The sequence below is a fragment of the Hippoglossus hippoglossus genome, chromosome 10, assembly GCF_009819705.1.
Source record: "Hippoglossus hippoglossus isolate fHipHip1 chromosome 10, fHipHip1.pri, whole genome shotgun sequence".
NCBI classification, from domain to species: domain Eukaryota; kingdom Metazoa; phylum Chordata; class Actinopteri; order Pleuronectiformes; family Pleuronectidae; genus Hippoglossus; species Hippoglossus hippoglossus.
The window spans coordinates 7,387,690-7,413,772 of record NC_047160.1 but is presented as its reverse complement, the minus strand read 5'-3'; the positions used below and the strand labels follow the sequence as shown (position 1 = coordinate 7,413,772).

At 42.1% G+C, this 26,083-nt stretch overlaps 3 protein-coding genes across 3 annotated transcripts; all 3 read left to right on the top strand.

Moving 5' to 3' along the window:
• Positions 1-3,057: 3,057 nt before the first annotated feature.
• On the top strand, positions 3,058-15,773 carry ube2d2 (ubiquitin-conjugating enzyme E2D 2 (UBC4/5 homolog, yeast)). Its single transcript, XM_034598178.1, has 7 exons — positions 3,058-3,353; positions 5,024-5,087; positions 11,282-11,313; positions 12,067-12,144; positions 12,290-12,395; positions 12,791-12,884; positions 14,429-15,773. The coding sequence occupies exons 1-7, from the start codon at positions 3,330-3,332 to the stop codon at positions 14,472-14,474; spliced, it is 444 nt and encodes a 147-aa protein (XP_034454069.1). The 5' UTR covers positions 3,058-3,329; the 3' UTR covers positions 14,475-15,773.
• A 1,256-nt stretch (positions 15,774-17,029) lies between these two features.
• On the top strand, positions 17,030-20,214 carry zgc:110843 (uncharacterized protein LOC541492 homolog). The gene is made up of 3 exons (XM_034598539.1): positions 17,030-17,216; positions 18,500-18,702; positions 19,260-20,214. Exons 1-3 carry the CDS (start codon positions 17,135-17,137, stop codon positions 19,347-19,349), a joined length of 375 nt encoding a protein of 124 aa, XP_034454430.1. The 5' UTR covers positions 17,030-17,134; the 3' UTR covers positions 19,350-20,214.
• A 2,470-nt stretch (positions 20,215-22,684) lies between these two features.
• Positions 22,685-25,410, top strand: cxxc5b (CXXC finger protein 5b). The gene is made up of 2 exons (XM_034598488.1): positions 22,685-22,953; positions 23,800-25,410. The coding sequence occupies exon 2, from the start codon at positions 23,987-23,989 to the stop codon at positions 24,878-24,880; it is 894 nt and encodes a 297-aa protein (XP_034454379.1). The 5' UTR covers positions 22,685-22,953; positions 23,800-23,986; the 3' UTR covers positions 24,881-25,410.
• The last annotated feature ends 673 nt before the right edge of the window (positions 25,411-26,083 follow it).

Genomic DNA, 26,083 nt, shown 5'->3' with positions numbered 1-26,083 from the left:
GTGTCTAAGTGTGGGTCCTGCCATTATGCACATTGATACACCAGCATGGAGAAGAGCCACCAACAGTGACATTACTTAGACAGTTCCTCCAGGTCTCAGTCATTAGAAACAGAAGGTTGTAGTTACATGGATTATGACTCGGATCGAAAACAGTTGCTACAAATTAAGAAATGTATTAACTTAATTGGATTCTTATATTTAGAGTTAGGAAGAAGCAAGAAGATGTAACTTGCTGTTTGCTCGCTGCAAACTGATAACTTGTTCCAGTATGTCATGGCAGCTACAGACATTTGAATGGCACACATGCTGTGGAAATGTTCTATTTAAAGTACAAAAACAGCCTCATTTAATATCTTATATCTCTACTATAGGTAATAGTACCACCATTGATGATATTTAATCTCAAAATACTGTATATCAACTAGTGTAGGGAAATGCCGACATTGAGTGCTGAAGTAAAAGTGACTCTTGATTGAGGATTCTAATGAAGCTGGACAAGACCACACTTTATTTAATCAGTAACCAATCATCACTCTCCTGCTGTTAATGTAAAATGACCACGGCATTTTTGTGTCATCTGACATTGTTGCTGAAAACATATGATAAATATTGGAAATGACACAAACATCATTATAGTCTCAAATCTTTGGTTGAAGACGTAGAAAGCCTGTTGATATCTTAGTGGTATACAACAAGGCTGCTGCATATTAACAGTGACAGGGCCACAAGTCTAAAAAAGACCATTGCAATGAGAGTTGCTGTAAAATTAGTTCTTAATTAAAGAACTTTGTAAAGTACAATAATACACTATAATTTCGTAGAAATTATAGATGGCAGTTATGCTGATATGAAGCCTCTTGTTTAAAGTGTTTAAATCATTCGCTATATAGGAACTGGACCGTCCTTGTATATCTTTTTTATAAACTTAAGTGTGTCCTAAATACATTCATGATGAAATTGTAACAGTAAATCAATAATAAATGCTCTAGCCTGTTTCTTGTTTAGCTGCAGGGGTTAATATGAACATTAATTCATATATATATGAGGTTTATTTGACATAGGTGCAATAGAAATGATCTCTCATGTTTCTCATATGGAATAAACGTTCAGATTTGTAAATAATGGGATTAAGTGTTGTTTTAGGAGTATGCGTAAAGACGGCATATGGAGCAACGTGTTTGCTTCTCAATAACTGTAATTTCAAAAAAGAGAGACATTTTTTAGTTGTAGCTCTGGGAGCTGTGCTGAAGTTATAGTTCCACTTTTGATCATACTTTATATTTACACCTTCACCTGAAACAGTTTGCTGGGAATTGACTCTATAAAAAAAACCCGAAACTGAGAAAACGGAGTTTCTTTTTACCCCATGATCATATCATCCAATCAGAATCATCTTATATTAACATATACAAATTTGAAATTAAGATGCACTGTGTTGTCAGCTATTAGTTACTATAGATCTGACATAAACATGGAATCTTGCGATCGCAGTGGTTGCAGTCGTATCACTCCGCGCTGGACTCCATCTATATGGCAGCCTCCCTCATTGTGTTATTATATCCATAGATACAGTGAAAAGCCCAAACCCTCTCAGTGTCAGTGAGCCATTTTAACACAGGAGGTTACTTCATGCAAAATAAGCGCAGGGGAGACATTTTGGCTCCGTCCGGGCCATGTGAACACAGGCGCACCGCCGCGTGCACGGAGCCACAATGATGCCAGTTGCAGCAGCAGCACTACGTTGGCAGCGCGCACTTGTGAGCCCCGTGCGTGCGCATGGCGGAGGGGGCTCTGTCGGCTGCGCAGTGACAGATGCGGTCCAACAATGAGACTTCCGGTTTCAGCGGCAGGCTTTCACAATAAAAGTTTGTTCTTTCATTTAATTTTGTATGGAGTGCAGTAAAGAAATATTGTATTCAGTCACCAGACACACTTAATCAATTGCAAATACTTAATTGGTCTCAGTGTAATAATACAAAATTAAATATTATTAAGACAAAATCATCACACACATTTTCTCATGCAAGTGCCAAACATTCAATGGGCAACTTGTATGATGTTTAAATTTGTTTTATATCATTGCAGACTTATTATATTCATGATTTGTATTTTTTTTCTTACACAATCAGCAATTTGAACATTTCTCATCGGTTTCACAAAGTAATGTGTTGTTTTTTTTTTTTTTTACTGTTTCTCACATTGTGTAGATTAAACAATTGGTTGAGAAAATAAGAGAGCACAACCAATACTTTCCAACTTCTCTGATGCTGCAGATTTAACATATTTGGGATTTAGACTTTTGATCGGACAGAACTAGCAATTTGAAGATTTCTCATTAAGTTCACAAAATATTTTGATGGGTATTTACCACTGTTTTTCACCTTACATAGATTTAGAAAAATTAATCTACAGAACAATAAAGAATAACAACCAATGATAAGAGCAATGATTACTTGTAGTCATGCCTCTTTATTGTTCAAGACTGCACATTTTGTAAGCCTGAGAGGCATTTAAGATAAGATAAGATAATCCTTTATTAGTCCCACACTGGGGAAATTTGCAGTTTTACAGCAGCAAGAATCAAAAAGATATCAGCAAGTAATAAGTGACATGCAATACGTAAGTGTAAGGTATATAAAAGAATATGTAGAGATGCTTGGAAAATCTGAATGTCATTAAACTAATTTATACATTGTAAAGACAGGAAGAAATATATGCAGTGTGATAATATGTTCAGTAAATGGATTGCACATGAACCGTGGATATTGCACAGACAGATGAATATAGCACAGAGAATATTGCAATGTTGCGACCTAAGGTGTTAAAGTGCAGTCCATAATGGTGGTGAATGTAGTTTTTACTAGGAGCAGAGCTGGTTGTACAGTCTTACTGCTGCAGGAAGTAACGGCCTGCGACACCTCTCCTTCAGACACTTAGGGTGAATCATTTCAAAGTAGCCTATGAGGCAATCCTCTGTGGTTGTTAATGCACATGAAGCCCTGACATTGTTTTATGCTATTCATATTGCAGGGTGCTTTTACTGTGAAGAGGTGGGTTCGGTCCAGAAGTGCTGTGCTAGTTTCCGCTGGCATAACACAGGCCGCAGTGATTTGGTAGCCGCTGCAGTCGGAGGAAGGACCGCGGTTCTCCCCCCTCTATCTTTCTGGTTCGCTTCGAAATTCTCTCGGTGGTCCCCTCTCGCAGCGATCAGCTAACCCAGCACACCGCAGCCTGTTCTATGATAGCCGAGTTGTAGTATTACCGACGGACAGTGATCTCCATCGCCATTTTAATCGCACGTTTTCCCTGACAGAACCGCTAGCACAACAATGGCTCTGAAAAGAATTCACAAGGTAAGGAAGTGAACGGCGTGGCCCGGGATTTCGCAGTTTCGTCGGGGGGTTTAGCTCCACCGGTGTCCGCCTGACGCCTTTCTGACGGGCGTAATGTGTTGTGAACGATGTAAAACGAAGGTCCAAATCAGCCGGGCTAGGTTTGAGCCGCCAGCTAACGGTCTGTGAATAGCCAGTGACGACAGTGAGAGCAGCAATGCGCCGCTTTCCTGTGTTCACCAGCGCCGCTACTAATGGGCCAAGTCCACCACTCGCTCACAAACAGCAGCCGGGGAAACGACTCTTGGTTCCGTCACGTTGGTTCAATGTTCGACATTTAATCCAACAGTTTAATGTTTTATGTCCCTACGACCGCTGCCAGTTAGTGATATTAGCGGCGTGTGTTAGCTGTGTCTGGCCAACATTATCTGTCCCGGTGGCTGCTGGGCTAGCTCGGGTTAGCTAACCCGAGATGTTCCCCTTATCGAGCCAGCTCCAGTAACGTTATATCTTTACAGTCAGGCGACGGTAGTTTCCATTTGTACACGTTTCCTGTTTACGACTCTTCCCTGTGATGTAATTCACACCCTCAGTAGTCCGTGTACCTAACATTATTTATTTTAGTAGCTTTAGCTCGCCGGACTCGCTCCTTGATTTGACAGATAAGTTACCCAACTAGCATGCACGCTAACGTTAGCTTGATTTAAGAGGACACTTTTACTTTGACTTAACAATTCGCCATCTCCTTCTCCTCTGTCTGGTTAACCTGTTCGATGGTTTTCTATCATACTGTGGATCGAAGTGGGATTGTAACAGCCCGGGGTTACGGCTAGATGAAACCTAAGCTAGCGTGTTTTTTCCATTATATCGCATCCGCTTGAATCAAAGCGTGTGAATTTCTAGTAGTCCGATTAGGATAGGTGTGTTATTGTATGTATCGGACATTATTAAGGTTTGCAGTCGATTAGCGAGCAAAAACGAAGGGATCGATGGTGATGATGTTAGCATTGTGGTGCTGTGGCGAAAACGGGCCCCACGCGTTGCTCGCCTTTTCATGTCATGTTGCTGACAGCAGGCGAGCAGCTGCTCCTTATTACAACTTACCGTTTGTTGGTGGGATCGGGTTAGTTTATGCCCAGTGTCGTCCCTCCAGTAAGGTTAGCACATGTCACAGCGAGGCAGATCATCCACCATAGCTTGACATCCTGTGCTTTTGTCGATCCTGAGCAGCAGCTAGCATTTACAGCTAACGCATACGGCTAACGAGGGTCTACCTGGCTACACACAACTAGCTTACATTCAGTTGAACCGAGTGTTATTTGGTTTAAAGTAATACTTCTGCTGTCATACCATTACACCTGTGAGGATCTACCTGGAGAAATGCTATTACGTAATAACAATCATTTCTGAAATCAGTAGTTTGGTTGTGCCAGAGGGGAAATTGAGGGCTGTTACTATGGTACCTGCCATAATGAGGCATGTTAAGTGGTATTTATTAGTAGGAATTAGTAACTGATTATAAAAAATCTTCTTGCAGGGATTTGTTTTTTGTTATATGCAGTGTTTGTGGTCATGTCGAGCGAACATAATAGTGTTTTTTCTTTTATTTAGATTATTTTTAATGGAAATATTTAAATTACTGTACCATACTGCAGGCCCCGATCAACTGACTTGTCATTTGTTTGTCACAGGAGTTGAACGACTTGGCACGGGATCCACCAGCCCAGTGTTCTGCAGGACCAGTAGGAGATGACAGTAAGTGAACATTAACACCTTCATTGTCCTGGTAGCTGTGTGGAACTGGGGCTCAAAATTAACGCTCTTGTTTATTAACTGAGGGATGCTTAAACAAGTTAACCCCCAGAAAGAAATGGTCATCTTTAAAATGCTCACAAGTGACAAAGACCATGTTTTTTCTAATTTATGTCAGACTTTATAGATCCCTTCTGCTGTAAGTTAGGTATGAATTGTCTCCAGCTTTTCTCACAGGTTTAATTTCATGGTTATTTTAAGACTGGTTGCAGAAAATTGTCCACAAATTCTTATCACAACTTGTAACTCAAATACATACAATGTTTTCAAGCTGAGGACTATTTTGTGAAGGGGAAATACAAACATCAGTGAAGGTGCTGACTTTTGATGTCTTGTACAGTGTATTAGATTAGAAGTCCTGTTTTTTCTGTCAAGTAGATCCAAGAAATACCTGGGCTTGTTCATAGGAAATACTGCTGGTAAATAAGTCATTATAAAACAATGATATTCCCAACTTTATTACTACTTCCCAATTTCACTTCCGCTTTAAGTTCATAAGGCAAAAGGGGAATTTTTCAGTTGGAAAGTATTTTATTCCTTTGTAATGTAGTAAATCACCACTGGGAGTACACACTATTAGATAAATTACACACATACTGTAAATATTTCCCTCGAAACCAATTTCATTTGCAATTTGTCAGTAAAAACAAGATAATGATGGGAAGCCAGTTTTTCTGACTGAATAGAAAACTGGTTACATCAGTGCCACCCAAACAGGGACCCTATTAAAAAATGAAAGATTATGTTCAATAATTGTCAATTTATTTTGTCAGACAATCCTCTGAAAGAAACCATCAGTTTAATAAACACAGAATTAATCTCTCTCCACAATAGGGTTTATAATAGAAGTTCGTAGCTCCTGTGTACAGTATTCTGCGGAATTACAGTGGCCAAATCGATCCTAAATATAAAACCATGTAAAATCATTGCAAATTTCTTTAATTACAATCTTTAGTATTTCAGCAGACAACCTGCTAGCTTTGTGCAGGCTGTGAAGTGTGTTGTCTGCCTTTTGACTATGTCTGAAGCTACCAGCAGTCTAAAGCAGATCACTCTAACATCCCAGCCACTTGTACCTCTGCTTTTAGTATTTCTGTTCTTCACTCACTTCTAAGCCGCTTTTAAAGCTCTTTGTTTATCACCTAAACAAAACACAGCGGAGAGTAAATTCAGACACTGAAGAAAACTTTGGTTTCAACGTTGGACATTTTCTTGTCAGACCAGACCTCTGTAGTAAGGGTTAGAGAAATTATGGTGATACATTTAGCAGAGGGCCTAATTGGTTTGTTAGGCTACCAGTAGTGTGCAGGCTAATCCTGGGTTTGAGCTTCATCACCATGAAATGCAAAAGTTAACGTTACTAACGTTAGTTTAAAGGTTGCGTTTGCATGTTAGCCACATTAGTAAGTTAGCTCCTTTGAGAGCTCTGCTCTTCTAGAGATTCGAGGTCTCGCAAATTTTTTTCCGTATTCCACACGTGGTTCACAAATTAATAGACAGAGGTTAATCTTTCAGCACAGTTTCAATGTTTATCTGTCCAATATGTCACGACTATTCATGTTTGCAAGACCTACTGTTTCAAAATGAAAGCACTTCAGTGTTTCTGTTGACTGAATCCATTCATTTGTTTTTAAAAGGGTTTTATCGTGAAATATTTGCAGGAGTGGAAGATGCGTGGCTTCATGCTGTATAGTACTGGTATTTATTTGAGTACATAGGACTACTTTTAAACAAGGAAATACTGTAGTTATACCAGAACTCAGAAAGGTTGTAGTTATATAAAAAATTTACGTCAAGAACCTCAGGTGATAGGCAGTAGTCTCTCCCTCCCCCTCTCTCGCTATGTCTCCCTCACACACACACTTAGTCACAAATTTTTGACCATTCTAAAGACAATGTAAAAACATAGCTCTTGCAGTAGCAGCTTCGCTGCTGAACCACAGCCGGTATGACCAACTGACAACTGCAACACACAGCCGCGGCACAGCTGGTCTGCAGCAGGTGTGCCACGGGGCTTCATTCATAAAGTAACGATACTAATAAAATTAGCTATTGTAATGTTTTTAAAGGCTGTGTATCACGATGCCTTTCTAGTACTGGTATACCGTGCAACACTAATAAGCATAGTATAGTAGTTTCGGTTATGTTGTGGTAGACACAGTGTCACAAGCACCTCTACAGCCTAATACAGTTTAGAACAATAACCCTGTGATAAATACCAATCATATATACATGTCTTATGATTGTTTTTGTTGAGACTGTCAGAAAAGGTCTTGGTTCCAGTTAAATTCCAGTGTTGTTGATTGCATCATATTCAAAATGAATCAATATTTTATATCCTCCCAAATGCACTTCTCCTCCCATCTGTCAGCTCAGTCATCTCTCTTAAAGGCTTTAGGCCAAAGAATAAATGAGTTCCACTATTTGTGAATTTGAATAATGAAGAGATTTTCATGTAACTTATATAACTTTGTCTTTACATCATTTTATTTGAACACTGTTTGTACTGAAGTCCAGGTCTTTTCTGTCTGAAGAAAGGCAACTTGCAGCTAGTAACATAACACAAGCAAAGGATAAAATAGATGTGTTAACAGTCGCCTAATGTCGTCAGGTCATAGTTTTTAAACGTACAATACGTAACTTCGGCTGCTAGGGGTCTCCTAATTAAAGCAATAACAAAAGACCTAGTTTGATGACATCATGAATTACTATGGGATCATGGGAGTTGTTTTCTTATGCTCCCCTGTTTAAACTTGTATTGTAGCTTCGGCGACACAACGCGCAGCAAACGTCAATGAATAATCGGGAACCATTACGAGTGACCAGTACAAACAGTGGAGGGAAAAAACTGGCGGCTGGTGAATTGGCTAACTGGCAAGAAGTGCGTTTCTTCTTTCTCATGCGTTGTTTGCATTAGAATTTGTAGCAACCCGTCTCTATAGCAGAGCCAGGTAAATGATGACATGACGCAATAAAATCCTGTTGCCTTCAATAAAATTGGGGATTTCTCTGGGTTTGAACGATGTATAATATCTTAAATTGTAATGTGTTGTCCGGAGCTAATCATAGCAATCTAGTAATTTAAAAAATATTTAATAGTAAATAATTTACTTTTCATGGCAACATAGCAGTATGAAACTTTCATTCTGATGATACATGGTCTTGTTTAGTGTTAAACATAATGTGATCACATTATTGTCTGTGGTGACACTGCTGAGATTGTTTGACTGCGTCATACATGAGGAATCATGAATCAGGAATCTAGCTAGCACTTCTGTCCGTCCTGGGAGAGGGATCCCTCACATGTGGCTCTCTCTGAGGTTTCTACGTTCTTTTTTCCCTGTTTAAAAGGGTTTTTAAGTAGTTTTTCCTTACTCTTGTTGAGGGTTAAGGGCAGAGGATGTCACACCATGTTAAAGCCCTATGAGACAAATTGTGATTTGTGAATATGGGCTATACAAATAAAATTTGATTGATTGATTGAATTAGTCAGGTGAATGACAGTTTGCTAATGCAGTAGCAGGGCTTTTCTCCATTTAAAAACGTGCTGCTGTGGACTACTAATTATTACTACTGGTTATTGTTTTCATTAGAATTCAGATAAAACAAACATCTTTCCTTTAGTGTGTAACTGAGTGGTTACACTTTTCTGCAAAATGTGTAGTTTTTCAGAACGGTGACTATTGTTAAAATGAATTGTAGCCCACTGACCCTTGTTGCTAACACTAGCATGTTCCACTAACCAACCAACTGCAGACAATATGAAGCTCACAAATTCAGTTGGCATGATCATTATTCTAATGCATGGCACATGCATTATATAATATACAAATATCAAAAAATACACAAGTCAGTCACACACATATTGGTTTAATCATAAGTTTATGCTGATAATCTACAAAGGTTGACATAAGCCTCATTGTACAGAGGAACAATGATGCTGCAGCTTGTAATGAGGGAGGGGTGTGGTGATGCTCATCATGAGTAACACCTGGTTTTCACAGGGGACCAAAACCACATCATTATCTCACATTTGAGATTTGTGACATCCACACAGGAGCATAGGTAGTTAGCATGTAAATGGATCTTCTTATGTTGAAGTAAACAGAAAATTCACTGGGTATTTGTGTACAAATTGGCATATTGAGTCATTTTTACAAACATATATTTTGTTTATCTCTTCAGCAAAATACATTTTTTATAATCTGTTACTATACCATTCATATTTAAGGTGTATTGCTGATATATTTCAGTTTTTCCTCCTAATATTTTTTTCATCCTATGCAAGAAACTACAAATAATCTTGGCCAAATTTGGCAGTGGATCAGTGGTGATTAAGAAGTACTGGGTAACTGAGACTAGTGTATTCTTAATAGACAACATTTATAAGTAGTGGTAATAATTTATAACAGTATTTCTATTATTTATTTTCACTATCAATGTTTTATTATTCCAGGGAAAACTTTAGTGGTCACATTAGAACAATAAATGTGCATGTATTTAAATGGGCTTCAAATATGCTTCCATTACATGGAGGGATGTAGCTCTCCTTTTTGAATTTCAATATTGACAGCAAATGCTTAACCTTATGAGTGTTTTAGAATTCAGGTTTATAAAATGTATCTTTCCAGCAATTAGATCATTCCAGTGTACAGATAACGATGAGAGGAGTTAGTAGTGTCAGCTGTTATCAGAAGTGTGATGGTTTAGAACCATTAGTCTTGATTTATCTATCTATGATTATTGTTTTGGGGGGGGGGGGTTTATCGATTATAAATCAAAAGCTACATTTGAACCTTTCCTGTAGTTTATTTGAAAAGCAACTTCATCTTCTACAATGATGTTTTTATATGTATTACAGACATCTGCAACTTAATTATAATGATTATTCCAGATTCAGATATTTACAATTTAATTCTCACTATTCATAATTCAAGTTCAGGATATTTACAACACCAATCTCTGAAGTTAAAACTTAATTTAATCTTAAATTGAGGCAAATTAATGATATCTTGTATGGAATTTAAGATAATAATATAATATAATAATTCCACTGAATTATCGATATCCATGATGAGAAATCACACACACATCAATAACAAATGTAGTTTGAATCTATTACAAATGTTGAAAAGATTTGAATAGTTAAAACAGTATTCATGATTATTTGGACAAGTCAAAATGATGCAATATATATTTCTTATACAAAAATTCTTACTAGTCGCAGTAAAAGTCAAAATGACGTTCTGTGTAACTGTAAGTATCTGTCACTCAAACAGTGTCTGTAGACTGGGACATTATCACTGCGGTATGAACCTTAAAGCTGTTTACGATCCTCAGTAAACTGAGAGAGGAGGAGGAAGAAGAAGCAGATCTACTACAAGTTTTCTCTTCAGGTTCATACCACAATGATCTTGTGCTGCTGTTCCATGTGGAGTCACCTTTACACAGTTTGCAGCTAACGGTCTCTCCGCCATTTTTGAAATGTTGACTCCAGAGAGGAGACGGTGTCGTCGCGTGAGCTGAACAAAGCACAGGATTGGCTGGTTTACTGCCCCCACCTCAGGAGACGCTGCCACAGTGTGTGCCGTGCATTATAATAGACCCGACTAATCGACTACAAAATTGGTTGCCAACTATTTTTATAATAGATTAAAGCGATTATTTTTTTGCAGCCCTAATCACATGTATTTGATCTAAAGTGACCTTTTGAGTCAGTATGGGAAAAATTAGTAGCAGCAACATCTCTCTTCACCGCATTTCCTGCCATCCAACAACGAGTTAACCACTCGTCTACAAGCTGCGAGAAAAGGTTTTTTTAACCCGTGATTACCATGATCGACTTTTTAACATTACAGATGTCATCAGACCTCATCAGGATGCTTAAATTTGGACATGTTCAAATGTTTATTACACCTATTGATTTGATTCATTAAACTTGTCTTTTTCTGATCATTAAAATGTGTTTATTGTGATTATACGATGTTCCCAGGAATATTTGGCATGAGATGCCGATAGGAGCTCGTTACTCAGCTGCACAAATAAACCTGCACACTTCATGTGAAATATGTATTTTTACACCTCACACACATTTATCCTCATACTGTTAACCAACTTCTCTGTTTCTGTTGTTGCAGTGTTTCACTGGCAAGCCACAATAATGGGACCTGTAAGTATTCACTTTCTCACAGCCTCATCACACTCTTTTTTTTTTTGGGGGGGAATAAACACACAGAAGCCGTTTTTCAGACTCTGGGGAATATCCGGACTTCCTCTGGAGTTCACCTTTCACACATAAACAATGCATCAGGAGATTCTCCGCTCCGATGCCGACAACAGAGAAATCTCTGGAGGGTTCATGCGAGGGGTGGTGCAGTGGCAGGACGTAACATATGGATTCTGCTGCGTAGATCACGTGATTTGATTATAGCCCATCCACACCAGTGTCGGCTCCTATCACCATATGCTCTCTTTGTGGCTGTCTTCTACGTGTGTGGCTCACTTTTTTTCACATCTGTCATGTCTTAAAAACATCATCAACACACCCACTCGCTTGCAGTGAATCCTTCCGAGGATCTCCTGCTGTGTTCTCACATGAGGAGTTTTTACTACGGGGCTGGCTGTCGAAACTCTGGAGAAAGTCCCGAACCTCTGACGCAGACATTTGTGTTCTCACACACAGTCCAGAGATTTTTCTCTCTCTTAAAGACCTGACCTTGCTCTTCAAACAGTGCTTAACCAATGTAGGATGTTATGGGGCTTAAGTAGACTGAACTAACTGTTAACTGCTTACTTCATAAATTTTAGTCAGAGAAAAAGTCATGTAAACCGCAGCCCCTGTGTATAATGTTATGTTCAATTTTGTCTTAAACATAATTTGGTCCCGATTGAGATTGATTGGGTTTCTTTCTCCCTGCATTAGAATGACAGTCCTTACCAGAGCGGGGTTTTCTTCTTGACCATACACTTCCCCACAGACTACCCCTTCAAACCGCCAAAGGTAAGCATGAACAGGCTAAGCACAGTCTTGCGTTACACATTGAGAAGTGCTTCTTGTCAACTATAAACATGCCACAGCTTTATATCAGTTTCCTGCCCCTCTTTCTCACCCCCGCTCTGCCTGTGTTTTTTTTTTTTTTTTTCAGGTTGCGTTTACCACAAGAATCTATCACCCAAATATCAACAGCAACGGCAGCATCTGTCTTGACATCCTGCGATCACAGTGGTCTCCGGCTCTCACCATCTCCAAAGGTAGGCTGTTCCTGACTTGACGTCACACTCTGACATGAACCGCTGCACGTATGGTTCCAGATAAATGGCTGATGTTACTGCATTTTGTTAAAAGTGTGTTAAGAAGGTGAAGGGGAAGCATGTTGGGTTCCCTGCAACTTCCTACAATTAAAACATTTCTGCATTTCTCTCACAGCTGACCTTGTATGAACTATCTGTAAATGTTCATGTTCGTACCACACATTCTTTTTATTTATTTTTTCTGAAACACTAATTACATGTATAATAGTCATGACATACTCGACATAACTTACATTTTTGGCTCATTTGAAGAAAAATTTTAGAAATTCTGAAAATATGTTTCCTTTTATGAATGCTGATTGGATGAATCATAACCTTCGCCCATTCCATTCCAGTCCTCCTGTCCATCTGCTCTCTGCTGTGCGACCCAAACCCGGACGACCCCTTAGTACCCGAGATCGCCCGCATCTACAAGACGGACAGGGAAAAGTAAGTGCTTTGCTTCATGTTTTGTGCCTCAGAACGGTGTAGTGTGATTTGTTCCTATGCTTCGTGCTGTCTTGTCAGCATTAAACATGTATTTATTTTTATTTCAGCAGTCTAGAAAAACAATAATATTTTTAGTCTCTTTGGATCTGGAGCTGCATGAAAACGTGTTTATGTCCGAAACTAGGTGCTGATGAGGAAATAACTGCTGCTATGATGCAGACTGTGCAGAAATCACAAGGAATTTAACAAGCTTTGGTCATGTCTGCAGAACACAGTTATCACTGATATTTGATGATCACTTATGCTTTACAATTAAATATATAACAAATAGATTTGTGCAAGTACAACAAGAGATCCTGGATTTAAATGAACAGGAAGAAAAGCTTAATTTGTGTGAACTGGTTTCACAAAAGCCAATCTCTGTTCGCTCTCAGCCTCTGAAATGTTGCTATATTCATCCCTCAAATTGAATAATTCTTCCATCTGACCTTCACAATTGTAGTTTCCCTCCCATGTCTGCTGCTCTGACTGTAACATGGTAAAATATACACATCAACTTAGATCAGTAGCGAGCCACTACAAGGGCTATGAGTAAGTTTCTCTTACATTGGAGCAGTCGGCTGGTGTCTGTTCTGTCTACTTTAGTGACACTGTCCAGTCAGAGAATTTCTGTCATTTCCTTTCTTTACATGCACATAGAAAATGATAACGTAACGTTCCCTCTGAAAAACCTGGTTGATGTTGTATTTACATGCTTGATAATCTCGGGTTGGATTTGGCAACTAGAATGGTGTCTTTAGCAATATATTTTCACTTTCTCTTTCTCTCTCTCTGTGCTTTCTGCCTCGGCCAGTGGAGTTGTTATATGCACTCCTGTTACTTTCACTAGCAAAAAATACATAACGTCACATCACAGCCCTAGTTGTAGATATTTAGTTGGTTTCTATCTATCTTCCTATCACTTATTGGCCAGCAGCAGTGATTTCTGTTAGCTGCTGCACAGGAAGATGAAATCGACCGACCTGTTGCTGTGAAATGGCAGAGCTGTGTTCTCTTGTAGAGAAGCAGCCAGCTGGTTGCTCTGCTGCTGTTAGGTCAGCCGCAAAACCTATGATGTACACATGGTGACAAATAGAGGTGACAGTGCACCCGTTAACTCTGCCCGTCCGAGGCTGGAATGTTGTGCCTCTATTCTGCCTCAACAGGTACAAACATGGAGTATGGGTCATTGTTGTTCAGCCTTTAAAGCGGTGGAGCTAGTCATAGAGCAGAATTGACCTATGTAAAGAGTCAGCATGGAGGGACATGATGTATTTCACACCATGTCAATACAGCAGCTTGTTTGGGTCAGTGTAAACAGGCAAAAGCAACAAAATGAGGGACGTTTTAACAGCAGTGTTACAGGATCGCTGTATAAAACAGGCTTGTGTTTCAACTTCCCCACAGATTTTTTGTTTATTATGTCATTAAATCCCAATGTGTCCAAATGTGTCAACTAACAGTTCTCTCCCTGTGTCTTTCTCTTTCTCTCTGCTTGTCCACAGATACAACAAAATAGCTCGGGAATGGACACAAAAGTATGCAATGTAGTGTTGGAGTAGAATCATGGCCAACCACCTCTACGACATAAGGTTAGGGGAGCTACAGACGTAAAGAGAAAACAAACAAAAAACCATACAAACAAAATGAGAAGTTTAAAACAAGATCTTGTTGGTTTTCATTGGAGTGCTTTCTTTGAGCCACGCCTCCCCTTCACCAGAGTACCTGTAAAACTCCCTCTGCCCCGACTCCCCGCCCCTCCCTCTCTCTCTTTCCCTCTCTATCGTTCCCTCTCTCTCTCTGTTTGACTCTCCCCCTTCCCCTCACCCTCCCGCCTCTCAGCTCACCTTTCTATCCTCCAGTGTACATATTGTCAACTTGCATTGGTAACACCTGTCTCTCTCTCTGCTCCTTTTTTTTTTTATTTTATTTTTTTTACCTCCTCCCTCCCCTGTGACCTCTGCCTCCCATCTCCTGACTTCCGTTTATATTTGATCATGATGCAGGTTGGGCTCTTGTGCCAGCAGCCGACAACCTCCCCCCACCTAACTTCCCCTTTTACATACACACCTGCATCCTCACCCATCTCCCCCCAGATGAAATCACTAAATGCATTCCTTTGAGCATCTGTAAAAACTTTGAGGGGACCTTATCCTTTTATTTCCCGTTTTGTTTTGTTTTGTTTTTAGGGGAAGGGGTACAATAATATGGAGGGATTTTTACACTCTGCATCCTTTCTTGTTTTGTTGTCCTTGTAATTACCATCTGTCGAGGTGACAATTCAAGAAAGCTGTTTTCGCATGTGAGTTGAAGGGCACTCTGTATTTTATACAATAAAAATCCTTAAACCATGGCAGGCTATGTAAAACGGCCTCTTCTGGTCTTCTGTTGGATTCTATGAAAGGACTTGAATTTATCCCTACCCCACACCTTCTGCCCCTCCCCCCAGCCTCAAACCACCTTACCCAAATTGACCCCTTTGTACACATACACACACAACTATAACCCCATGTCACCCCCCCACCACGTTTTCTTTATTCACAAATAAGGAGGTTCTGGACCAGGTATTTAAGCAATTTATTTTTCTTAGTTTAACCTGTGTTTTTATTCCCCACCCCCATAACTCTTTAGGTTGCATTTTTTTTGTTTTGTTTATTTTTATTTTATTTTATTTTTTTGCTATTCTTAAATTAGAAGCTAACATCTTAAATGGCTATGGGACTGGCTTGTGCTCTGGGTGCGAGGAGAACCCACTCTTCTTGCACAAAACCTCTGTATATTGAATTACCTGAGAGGCTCGTTGAGCTTTGTGTGTTGATTAAACTGTGTAATAAAAACCCATGACTCCTGTGTTGACTCATTCTAAGGCCCTTTTTAAAAGACATGTGAAGGTAAAGGGGGGGACATGTGAAGGTAAAGGGGGGGACATGTGAAGCCAGGTCACATTCATGACCCACTTCTACAGACATTTAGCAGAATGAGCAGCAGAAAGACGTCATCACCACATTAGATCACTGTTATTTATAGATTGAATCACCTCTAATAAAACTATTGGAATATGTGATTAGTAAGTTAAACAAATGAAAATTTAATGGAATTTAAGATGTTAATATTTAAGGATTGAGATGTACCCCACATGTTTGCAGTCAGCTGCGATTGCTCATCATTTTAGTGTGAAAATAAACAGAGTAAAAAAAAAAAATTTGACATAACTGCAATATTACATTACTGCTATAAGCCTTTAACTTCTGTCATTGTACCTGTTCAGTGACTGATTTTGCTGGTAGAATTTGTATCGCCCTCTAGTGGTGCTTTAATGTGAAATGCATTAAATGTGCACACATGCAGATTCTGTGTCCATGCATCAGCATTTTTCTGTTAAAAGAATTGTATTAAATTTCTGTATCATCGTTATGGTTCATTATCTCATGGATCTAGTACATAATCCTTCTTTCGAAGGGTATGGGACTCATCAAAGCTCACAGACATTAAGATTCTCTGCCAGCGGAATCTTTTGTCTAGTTTCAGCTTACAAGTTGTCTTTTAAAGGGATAATTCACTCACTCATAAAGCTGTTGTTACAATCCTGGTCAGTAGCTACTAAGTGAGCGAGGTTAATCCTTTGATGGAAAGTGAAGTGTAGATGAAGGCTCTGGAAAAATGGCAGTAAAGTGGAGCTTGATATTACATTATTCTGTATGGAAGCCCATTTCTGAAAGTGAAAGGAAAAAAAGAATCCTGAATCAAAACTATGAAATAGTAAGTCGTTATTTTGAGACATCAAGTCATTATTATGAGATACTAAGTTAGTGTTAAGAAGTACTAAGTCATTGTTTTAAAATACTAAGTCACTATTTGGGTAAATAAGTGATCGTTGTGAGTCATTACTTAGTTTATACGGCTCCATATGGACAGGAGGTCCTCATAGAGGTCCTCTTTAAACCCGTTGCATGATTTATATCAAGGTGAAGAAAGTTGAGCTTTTTCGCAGTTCCGTCTTCTAACAGCACCGAAACGAAGCCGGAAGTCCATCGCAGGTTCTGGTGAATCCTCTTGCCGTCGCAGAACCTCCTCGGCCTCTCATTGGCTGCCGCCGCAGACGCTGCGAGGTGACGTAGGCGGTCTAACCTGAAGCGGAGTTCACATAAGACGACGTCAGTTGACCTTGTGCTGGAGCCCAGTCTGCGAACAGACCGTCATCCCGGGAAAACATGAGCAGTCTCCCCGCCATGCCGCAGTTAGCCGTGCCTCAGATGCCCGCGCTACCCAGCTCGGGTTTCAGGCTGTCCAAAGGTAAAGTATCTCAGCTAGCTGATAGCATGCTAGCATTAAATGACCGCTGGACATAAACTAAACGTGTATGTGAGCTTAATTCTACGCAAGAAAGACGCAGTTACACAGCACGCTTTTAGGGAGACCGCTCTTTGGAGGTATACTGTACATGTTTAAAATATAGGGAATACATTGTATTCAGAACCTGTTCCTTGGCTGCTCATGAGGCTTTTAGTTGGCTGACTGCCTGTCAGCCACAGGTTGTGTTTCCAACTCGAGACGGTCACTCAGCTCGGGCCATACTCGGAGGCGATCCCCCCACCCCGAGGAGTGTGTGTGTTGGAGTGTGTGTGTCACGCCGCTCTGATGGAGCAGCTGATAGCTGAACTAGCTGACCCTGATCGCCCGCAGGGCCCATGTTCTTCTTGTCCTGCGACTCTGCGTCATGTGATGCTCAGTAGGTTTGGATTATCCTCCTCATTGCTTCGCTAAAACCCGCAATTTCACAGCGCCTGGCAAGAATGGAAAGTTTCCTCTGTATCCAAACAGACAGGCCCCTGTTCATGAGGAGTCCTTCTACCTCATTATCATCCCTTCCATGATGCAGAACTACAGGAAGTGTGGTTTATTTTGGGTCCAGGGTCTTCAAGCTCACTCTTTACAAGTCACAACTGTTAGACATCACACATTAATTATCATTTAGCAGAAGTACGTTCAACCACGAGGTTACAAACCCAGAACAACAATCATTTAAGTACTTTAGCTTCAAAAAAGCCAAACTACAAGTGCTACATCAAAAGTCTTCAGACAATGGGATTCTTCATACATCACCAACCATCCATCTGAAGCTGAGCAGTACATACTGAAAATATTATTTCCAGGCTTTTCACACTTTGAAGACCCTTGACCAGCAGAAACGTGCAAAAGCAACCGTTTAACAACTCTACAATCATTTTGTACCTGGTGTAGTTATGTACCATAAACCCTCATCTGTTGGCTTCACTGCTACAATCCAGTGCAGTCTAATAAAACAGGCCGGTCATAAATGCTGTCTTTACGTTGACTGCTCAGTTGTTGGTGACAGGTGTCATGGAGGTTTTGTTTAAGCTCTGGTCATTTTTGAGTCGGTCGTACATGGTGCGATTAAATTCCGTTGCCTTCTACCAAGAGCTGTCTCTTATTTTTTTGTACCCTCATACATATGTTGGCGTTCACCAGTAATGTCTTAACTAAGAGATGTGGGCTGGGTTTTTTTGTTGACGTTTCTGTATTTCTATGCTTACCATGACTGTCTGTCTCTGCAGAGCATTTTGTGGTGGCCGTGCCGGTCGCAGTGGTCGCAGCTGTCGGAGGCTTCCTAGTCAGCCACTACCTGAGTGGACGGAACTGTAAAAAGGGCCAGGTGAACACGTGCATCAGCAAAGACAGTCCCAAAGTAGTCCACAGCTTCGACATGGAGGACATAGGCACCAAGGCTGTGTACTGCCGCTGCTGGAAGTCAAAGAAGGTCAGGCCTCGGCAGCTTGTTTGTGTTGTTGGACTTTCTTAGCAAACAAATCAACTTGTTAGTGGTCAGAAATTCCTTTTTAAATGTCCTTTTTTGAAGTCGTACTACTGTTCCTGGGGTCAGACCTTCACATGTCACAGTCAGTGATATCCCAGCATGTACAGCTGAACTTGAAGTCCTCAGGAAGAAGAGAAACCCTTTGCATAAACAAGATCCGCAGTTTGCCACTTGGACAGAATGATTAAAGAACTAGGAAAGTTGACCTATGTAAAGAGTAAGGCTTTGATTATTTCTAACCACTGGAGATCAGGGCAGTTGAGTGGATCCACTTCCTTATTTCATTTTATATCATAAAGATAAAACTTCTTAGTTACATTAACTGTATGTGGGGAACCGAGCCAACTTGTCCCCTTAAAAGCATCTTTATGTTGTGGAAACACTTTCCCACCGTTCTGACATGAGAGATTAAATCCTGTGTCTCATATCGTGAAGTATAAACGACCAAAAGTTGATAAGATTTTGTTTTCATTTAAACGCTGTGTGTTTTCTTCTTGCAGTTCCCTTACTGCGATGGAGCCCACACCAAACACAACGAGGAGACCGGGGACAACGTCGGGCCCCTCATCATCAAAAAGAAGGATACTTAAGTCAACCAATCACAGAACTCCATCTTGCCTCGACTTCTCCCCCTCTCAGTTTGTCCACTTGTTTACGATCATCTTTAACGCTGTCACACAGATAAATGCTAATAAAGTGTGACACTCAAAACAAAGGATACAAATAAAATGTTTTAATTTCTGTTATTCCACCTGTTCCTGCATTGGATGACATTTAAAACCAAAGGTCATTTGAGATAAGGAAGGGACTTTGACAATCAACAGGCAAACATGAAGGTGTTTTGCCTGCGCAGTTGTATTTTTATGGATTTAACGTTCTGAATTTGGGTCAAAATTCTCACCACACACGATAGAAGTGAAATATTTCGCCGTGTGGGCATCATCTCCTCCCGTCTGGTGTCACCTGTACCCCCCCCCCCCCCCCCCCCCCCCCCTTCCTCCTCTCTAGGTGTGGAGCAGGTGGTTGAAACGTAATGAGCTGGCAGCGCGTAGCCTCAGTCAGTCCAGTGTTTCATTGGAATTCGTCACAGGCCTTATAATCTACAGCCCAGAGTCTGAACACACATAACTAATGTGAATGTTACTTGATTTTTGCACATTATACAGGAAACGAGTAAGTTTCTGTTTGCTCTGCTCTTGTCAGAGGAGGCAGAAGTTTAGTTTGTAAGAAATGATCATATAATCAGTCTCGGGAGCTGTTGAAACACTATTGACTGTAAGCGCTTACTGTCGGCTTTCTGGGGGAGCTGTTGTATTTAATATGTAAAGTGTAAACCTCTGCTTTATGAAGGATATATTTTGCTTTTTCATGAGATTAATTTTTTACTGGCTGCGGTGTGTCTGACTTGTTGTCCTGTATTTTGTGAATAAAACTTGTTGAGCAATGTGATTTGTATACCTCCCTGCTGATTCATTTATTTGTAGGAGTTGTTTGGAGCCAAACTCCACTTTTATTGTTTTGTTTGTTTGTTTCTTTAACCACAGGATGGAATGTGATTAGTTTATCCACCTCACCTCTCAGCAGAGAGGCAGGGCCGAGTGTTTGCGGATTAACAGACGGGGATAATAAGTAAACAGGGCCGTGTGGGGACTGCAGTGTGTGTGTGTGTGAGTGAGTGAGTGAGGAGGGGTGGGGGTGAGGAGGGGGGGTGAGGGGGCTGCCTTGCTGCAGTGTCCACCACCAGCACCAAGTGGCCATTTTAAGACGCGGCAGTGTGCGCGGTGACCGCTAGGAAGCGCTGTGTTCGCACGGATTGGTCCGGGCCAGACAGCGGAGTGGTACGCGAGTGCACGGCGGTGGGCCCCCTGCTCCCACAGTGACACGCTCGCGCACGCACGGACACGCACGAGGTATCTGGCCTCGTGCCAGATGCATGCAGGACTCTCACAAGAGGTGGAGTGGACTCAGCGTCCCCGCGTGAGGAGTCACCTCAGTATGGCGGCCCCACGGCGCGCGCTGCCTCTACTGCGTGGACTGTGCTCACGACGCACGTGCTTCAAAAACACATCCCGCGTGGAGGCGAATCACCAACACGCAACATGCTATTGTCCTCAGACTGATAACTGAGGCTGACCATCTATTTGCATTTAATAATTATCAGTTAAATGATCCTCTTATATTTTATTGGTTAATCGTTTTTAAAGTGACTTCATATCATGGACTGTGTGTGACAGTGAAGGCCACATATTCACTGAATAACTGTAAATACATAAGTGTTATGTACAGATGCATGCTGGGAGACACACACTTCCGGTGTGGATACAACTGGTCAATCATTCAGTGTTTACAAAACAAATAAAGTCATGTTTATTTCACATCTCTTTATCTTAACAGTTAACCTACTTTTGTATTTGTCCTACTTTTTGTGGCTGTAGAATTCTATAACAAAGCTGACAGATAAATAAAGCATCTTCCCTTTTAATATAGTCTAAACCCTGTTATCACCAATTTGCTACTTTATACCAGGCAGACGAGCTTATATATTTGAATCAAGTTAATTATATTTAACAGATAAAAGTAAGCATATATAACAACCTGAGCTCTACACAGGCTGGATCCCATCTCTTTAACACACAAGTCAAGTATACAGGAGTCAATGCAGAACAGGGGAAACTGACAAAGACCTAAACATCTGTTTAGTGATATGAGGCCTAATATACATAGCTGTAACATTATATATAACACTATAATAAGTGTATCAACTGATTAGTCTTCATCGTGGAGGTAAACAATCGATTATTAATTGATTTTATGATTCGTTCATTTTTTTATATATTATTATTTATCATGAGCCCTTTGACATGTTGATAAACATGTATGATATCTGATTATTTATCACAGCAATAATTCCCACCTGACGCCCATGTTCACTAACACAATGTTTGTGTACTGGTGTGTATTAATGTAGTGTGTAACGACACTGTGATGGTTCAGTGTTGTGTGTGAGCTGGTGTGTACTAGTGCAGTGTGTAACGACACTGTGATGGTTCAGTTTTGTGTGTGTGCTGGTGTGTATTAGTTTAGTGTGTAACGACACTGTGATGGTTCAGTGTTGTGTGTGAGCTGGTGTGTACTAGTGCAGTGTGTAACGACACTGTGATGGTTCAGTTTTGTGTTTGCTGATGTGTATTAATGTAGTGTGTAATGGTGGTCCAGTGTTGTGTGTGTGCTGATATGTATTAATGTAGTGTGTAATGATGGTCCAGTGTTGTGTGTGTGCTGACGTGTAGTGTGTAATGACCTTGTGATGGTCCAGTGTTGTGTTTGTTGATGTGTATTAATGTAGTGTGTAATGACACTGTTATGGTTCAGTGTTTTGTGTGCTGACATGTATTAATGTAGTGTGTAATGATGGTTCAGTGTTTTGTGTCTGCTGATGTGTAGTGTGTAATGACACTGTGATGGTCCAGTGTTGTGTGTGCTGACATGTATTAGTGTAGTGTGTAATGATGGTCCAGTGTTGCTTGTTTGCTGATGTGTATTAAAGTACTGTGTAACAACACTGTGATGGTTCTGTGTTGTGTGTGCTGACATGTATTAGTGTTGTGTGTAATGACACTGTGATGGTCCAGTGCTGTGTGTGTGCTGGTGTGTATTAATGTGGTGTGTAATGACACTGTGATGGTCCAGTGCTGTGTGTGTGCTGGTGTGTAATGATGGTCCAGTGCTGTGTGTGTGCTGGTGTGTATTAGTGTTGTGTGTAATGACACTGTGATGGTCCAGTGCTGTGTGTGTGCTGGTGTGTATTAATGTGGTGTGTAATGACACTGTGATGGTCCAGTGCTGTGTGTGTGCTGGTGTGTAGTGATGGTCCAGTGCTGTGTGTGTGCTGACGTGTATTAGTGACACTGTGATGGTTCAGTGTTGTGTGACAGCAGCCTCTCTCTCTCTCTCTCCCTCTCTCTCTCCCTCTCTCTGTGCTGGGGTCGCTCTGACCACGGTCTCGGCTGCAGAGTCCACTTCGCATTTTGAGCGACGCCCCCAAATTCCGTGCAGAGTGTTTGCAGACCCTCCGGGACGGAGAGGTGGAGGAGGAATCGGCAGCTCCGCCGTCCATATACACTACAATCAGCACGCCATTAGTTCATGACTTCATCATATCTGTGACAGGGGAGTTTGGACCGTGTTTACAAGGTAAGCCTGAGACGTTTCGCCCACACTTCCGGTAGATTTTCGCCGTGTTTTTCGCGGTGTCGCCTTTTTCCTGCGCGCAGCTGCCGTGTCGCAGCGACCACTCGGACTGTGGTCAGCTCTCCGTGGCGTCGGTCGAGCACCGTCTTCTTAGGTAACCTGAACCACGGCGAAATGATCGATCGCTGTTTCCACCATCGATCCATCGATAGGTTTACACACATGTCCCCTGACAACAATCATGTCCCGCGGTTAATCGGCGGAACAGTTTTTTCTCTAAACGTGGACACGGAATATAGCCTGCTCTCTTTTTTTATCCACAGCCACCGCATCGTTGCGCACCTCGCTCCTCGTCGTCGATACCAGACAAAAGACAGCCTGTTTTTTTACGCTCCTCGATGTAGAGTTGCTCTGTGGAGCTAAAGCTTTGGCTGGCACACATAACAGCAGTCGTCAAAATGTATTTGAAAAGCGCGCTCCACATTTGACCTGCGCATATGCGCATATCTTTGCATATTGTTGTCGCTCTGTTATTGATTGCATTGATATACCGTGAAATTCTTAAAGGGATAGTCTACTGCCTCCTGTATGCGGAAATCAGCGGCAGGGCATGCACTGTGTGATAGATGCCTTAGTTCCTCTCTGTTAAAGCTCTTTTATTTACACATTATTTACATATTTGTTGTTTTTGGTTTTAAAGCTCAGATTCTCTGCTCTGTCACTGTGTGTTGTGGCTGTGGCTTAGAAACATATCCCACTCTTATCTCCTAGGTTTCCTCTCTTTCTGTATTTGTCTTTCCAACATTTCTATTCTTAACCCTCGTCTCTTCATCCCCTGTTCGTTTCTAGCTCTCCAGGACTCCGAGGCTGCAGCAGAGAATGGGAATAGGGACACAGGCCAAGGCTTGCCATTTTGGCTGAAGTAACAGCAAGGACGGTTGTCAAACCCGCAGCGGCGTCAATCCCCTTCTCCCTCACCTCTTCTCCCACACACACACACACAGAAGGACAAACACCCCCCCACACAGCCACTGCTATGTCCACTGCCGTAGACATCGCCGGCCCTTCCTCCCCAGTTCAAGCCCACAGCAGCGCTAAAATCCCCAATGAGCCACTGAGACCCAGCCTAAAGCGCTCCAACCACCCCTACAGCCTCTCCCATTACATCTCCACCCCTTCCCAGGCCATGGACGTCAAAGGCCTGATCCAGCCCTCCCCAGCCCAGCAGCGGGCCGCCCAGCCCGCACACACCAAGCCTCGCCGTACCCCCTCCTGGCCCGACATGTGGGAGTCACCCAGCGGGCTCCACCTGGCCCATGCCGCTGAGCTGCTGATGCGCGCCGGGCTCCTGGCTCTGACACCCGCCACCACGGAGCAGGCCAACCTGGGTGCACAGAGCAGCCAGCCAGTGAAAAGGGAGGCTGCAGAGGCAAAGGGGGGAAAGGGAGATGGGGAAGGAAGTGGGTCTGGGCCCGAGGAGGAGGAAGAGGACTCCTCTGGATGTGGCACTGACTTCCAGCCCTTCCTGGGTGCCTGGTTCCCCTTCAGCCCTGCTCTGTTTCCCCTGGCAGGCTTCCAGATGGGGGGAGGCCACTGGAGAAGTGCCGCCATGGGAACTGAGGGCATCGAGGGGCTGGTGGCCGAGGGCTACTCTCCGGGCTCCCTGGGCGCAGGCAGTGGAAGCAGGAGGAAGAGGAAGAGGTGCGGGGAGTGCGTACCGTGTCGGCGTCAGACGAACTGCGACCAGTGCAGCAGCTGCCGCAATCGCAAGAGGGGACACCAGATCTGTAAATACAGGAAGTGTGAGGAGCTGAAGAGGAAGCCGGGAGGCCCTGGGTTTGAGAGCAGAGTGTCTGGGTTTGACCTCAGGGGGTCCGACTTTACTTTGGGTCTCTCACAGGAGAGAAGCAACGGAGCCTTGGATGGATAGTAACGCTTGTGGTGGCAGCATTTGTCAGAGGATCCTGGTTGGATGATTGTTGAGGAGCTGCGTTTGAATAATAACACACGGGACACAACGTTAACACACTCGGACTGTGAGGTCTCAGAGATCTCTGCATCTTGTGTTTAGTGAGGAGCAGCAGCTCTGTTAAAGAATGTCCAAACTCGTTCCCATCCTTCCTTTTGACAATCAGTGAAATGGAGAGGCGAGAAAGAAGGATACCAATGTGTGTCAATATTTAGATGATGACAAAAATGCTGTAAATAGCCTGTAAATATCTGGAAAACATTATGTCTTTTTTACATCCCTTTCCAGTTTGGATGTGTTGTGTTTCGACATTTAAAAAAAAAAAGGAGCCAAATGTTTTGTTTCTAATGGGGAGTTTTGATTCTGTTGTTCTGACGTCACTGCATCAGCAAGAAATGAATGAGTTCAGCCTAGGCTAAATTATTTCATGTGCAGCTTGTACTGTATAGCTCTGTTTGCCCTTTTGAAATAAAAGAAATTGGCCATGTGCACTTGTCTACAGGCTGGGTTTATTCTATATGTGTGTGTGTGTTCGTATTTAATTGGTGTGTGTGTGTGTCTGTTTGCAGCCATGTTTCTGCGTGCGTGTGTGCGTGAGGTGTGGATTATGAGTCACCTAATGGTGTGGCTGAGAACCTTATCACAACCCCACAGACACACAAACACGTACACGCTGCCTTGGCAAGTCCGGCCTATGCACTGGAACACACCTAACCTGACATGCACACATAATCACAAACACTCTCTCCTGTATTCACACACTGACACAATTTCCCTTTTTATTCACAAGTATAGATCATATACACACACATTATAAGCCTAATACACAGCCAGCTGGACTGAGGCTACAGGGTGGGTTTTTGCTTGTTGCCGTAACGATGGCTGATGTGATAAGACCTTCTTCCTCGGCGCCACACTCCAGGGGACCGCAGGGAAGACGTAACCATAGCAACGGCCGGCCCGAGGTGTCACGCTATAATTGGGCCACGGCTGCACTTCCTGTGCGCCTTCAGTCAGGGGGATCGCAGAGGGACTGCTCTGTGTGTGTGTGTGTATGTGTGCGTGTGTGTGTGCATCTGTGGGGGTGGGGGGGGGGTTGTGCGTGTGCGTGTGTGCGTCCGTGTTTGTCAGGCAGGGAGAGAGAGAGGCAGAGAGAAAGCACAG

What these genes read in the sequence shown, in the direction of transcription:
- cxxc5b (XM_034598488.1), top strand. Translation starts at nt 23,987, where the DNA reads ATGTCCACTGCCGTAGACATCGCCGGCCCTTCCTCCCCAGTTCAAGCC.
- zgc:110843 (XM_034598539.1), top strand. Translation starts at nt 17,135, where the DNA reads ATGAGCAGTCTCCCCGCCATGCCGCAGTTAGCCGTGCCTCAGATGCCC. An exon ending in GGGTTTCAGGCTGTCCAAAG is followed by an intron (nt 17,217 to 18,499) that starts GTAAAGTATCTC and finishes CTGTCTCTGCAG; the next exon opens with AGCATTTTGTGGTGGCCGTG. An exon ending in GCTGCTGGAAGTCAAAGAAG is followed by an intron (nt 18,703 to 19,259) that starts GTCAGGCCTCGG and finishes TTCTTCTTGCAG; the next exon opens with TTCCCTTACTGCGATGGAGC.
- ube2d2 (XM_034598178.1), top strand. Translation starts at nt 3,330, where the DNA reads ATGGCTCTGAAAAGAATTCACAAG. An exon ending in AGGACCAGTAGGAGATGACA is followed by an intron (nt 5,088 to 11,281) that starts GTAAGTGAACAT and finishes CTGTTGTTGCAG; the next exon opens with TGTTTCACTGGCAAGCCACA. An exon ending in AAGCCACAATAATGGGACCT is followed by an intron (nt 11,314 to 12,066) that starts GTAAGTATTCAC and finishes TCCCTGCATTAG; the next exon opens with AATGACAGTCCTTACCAGAG.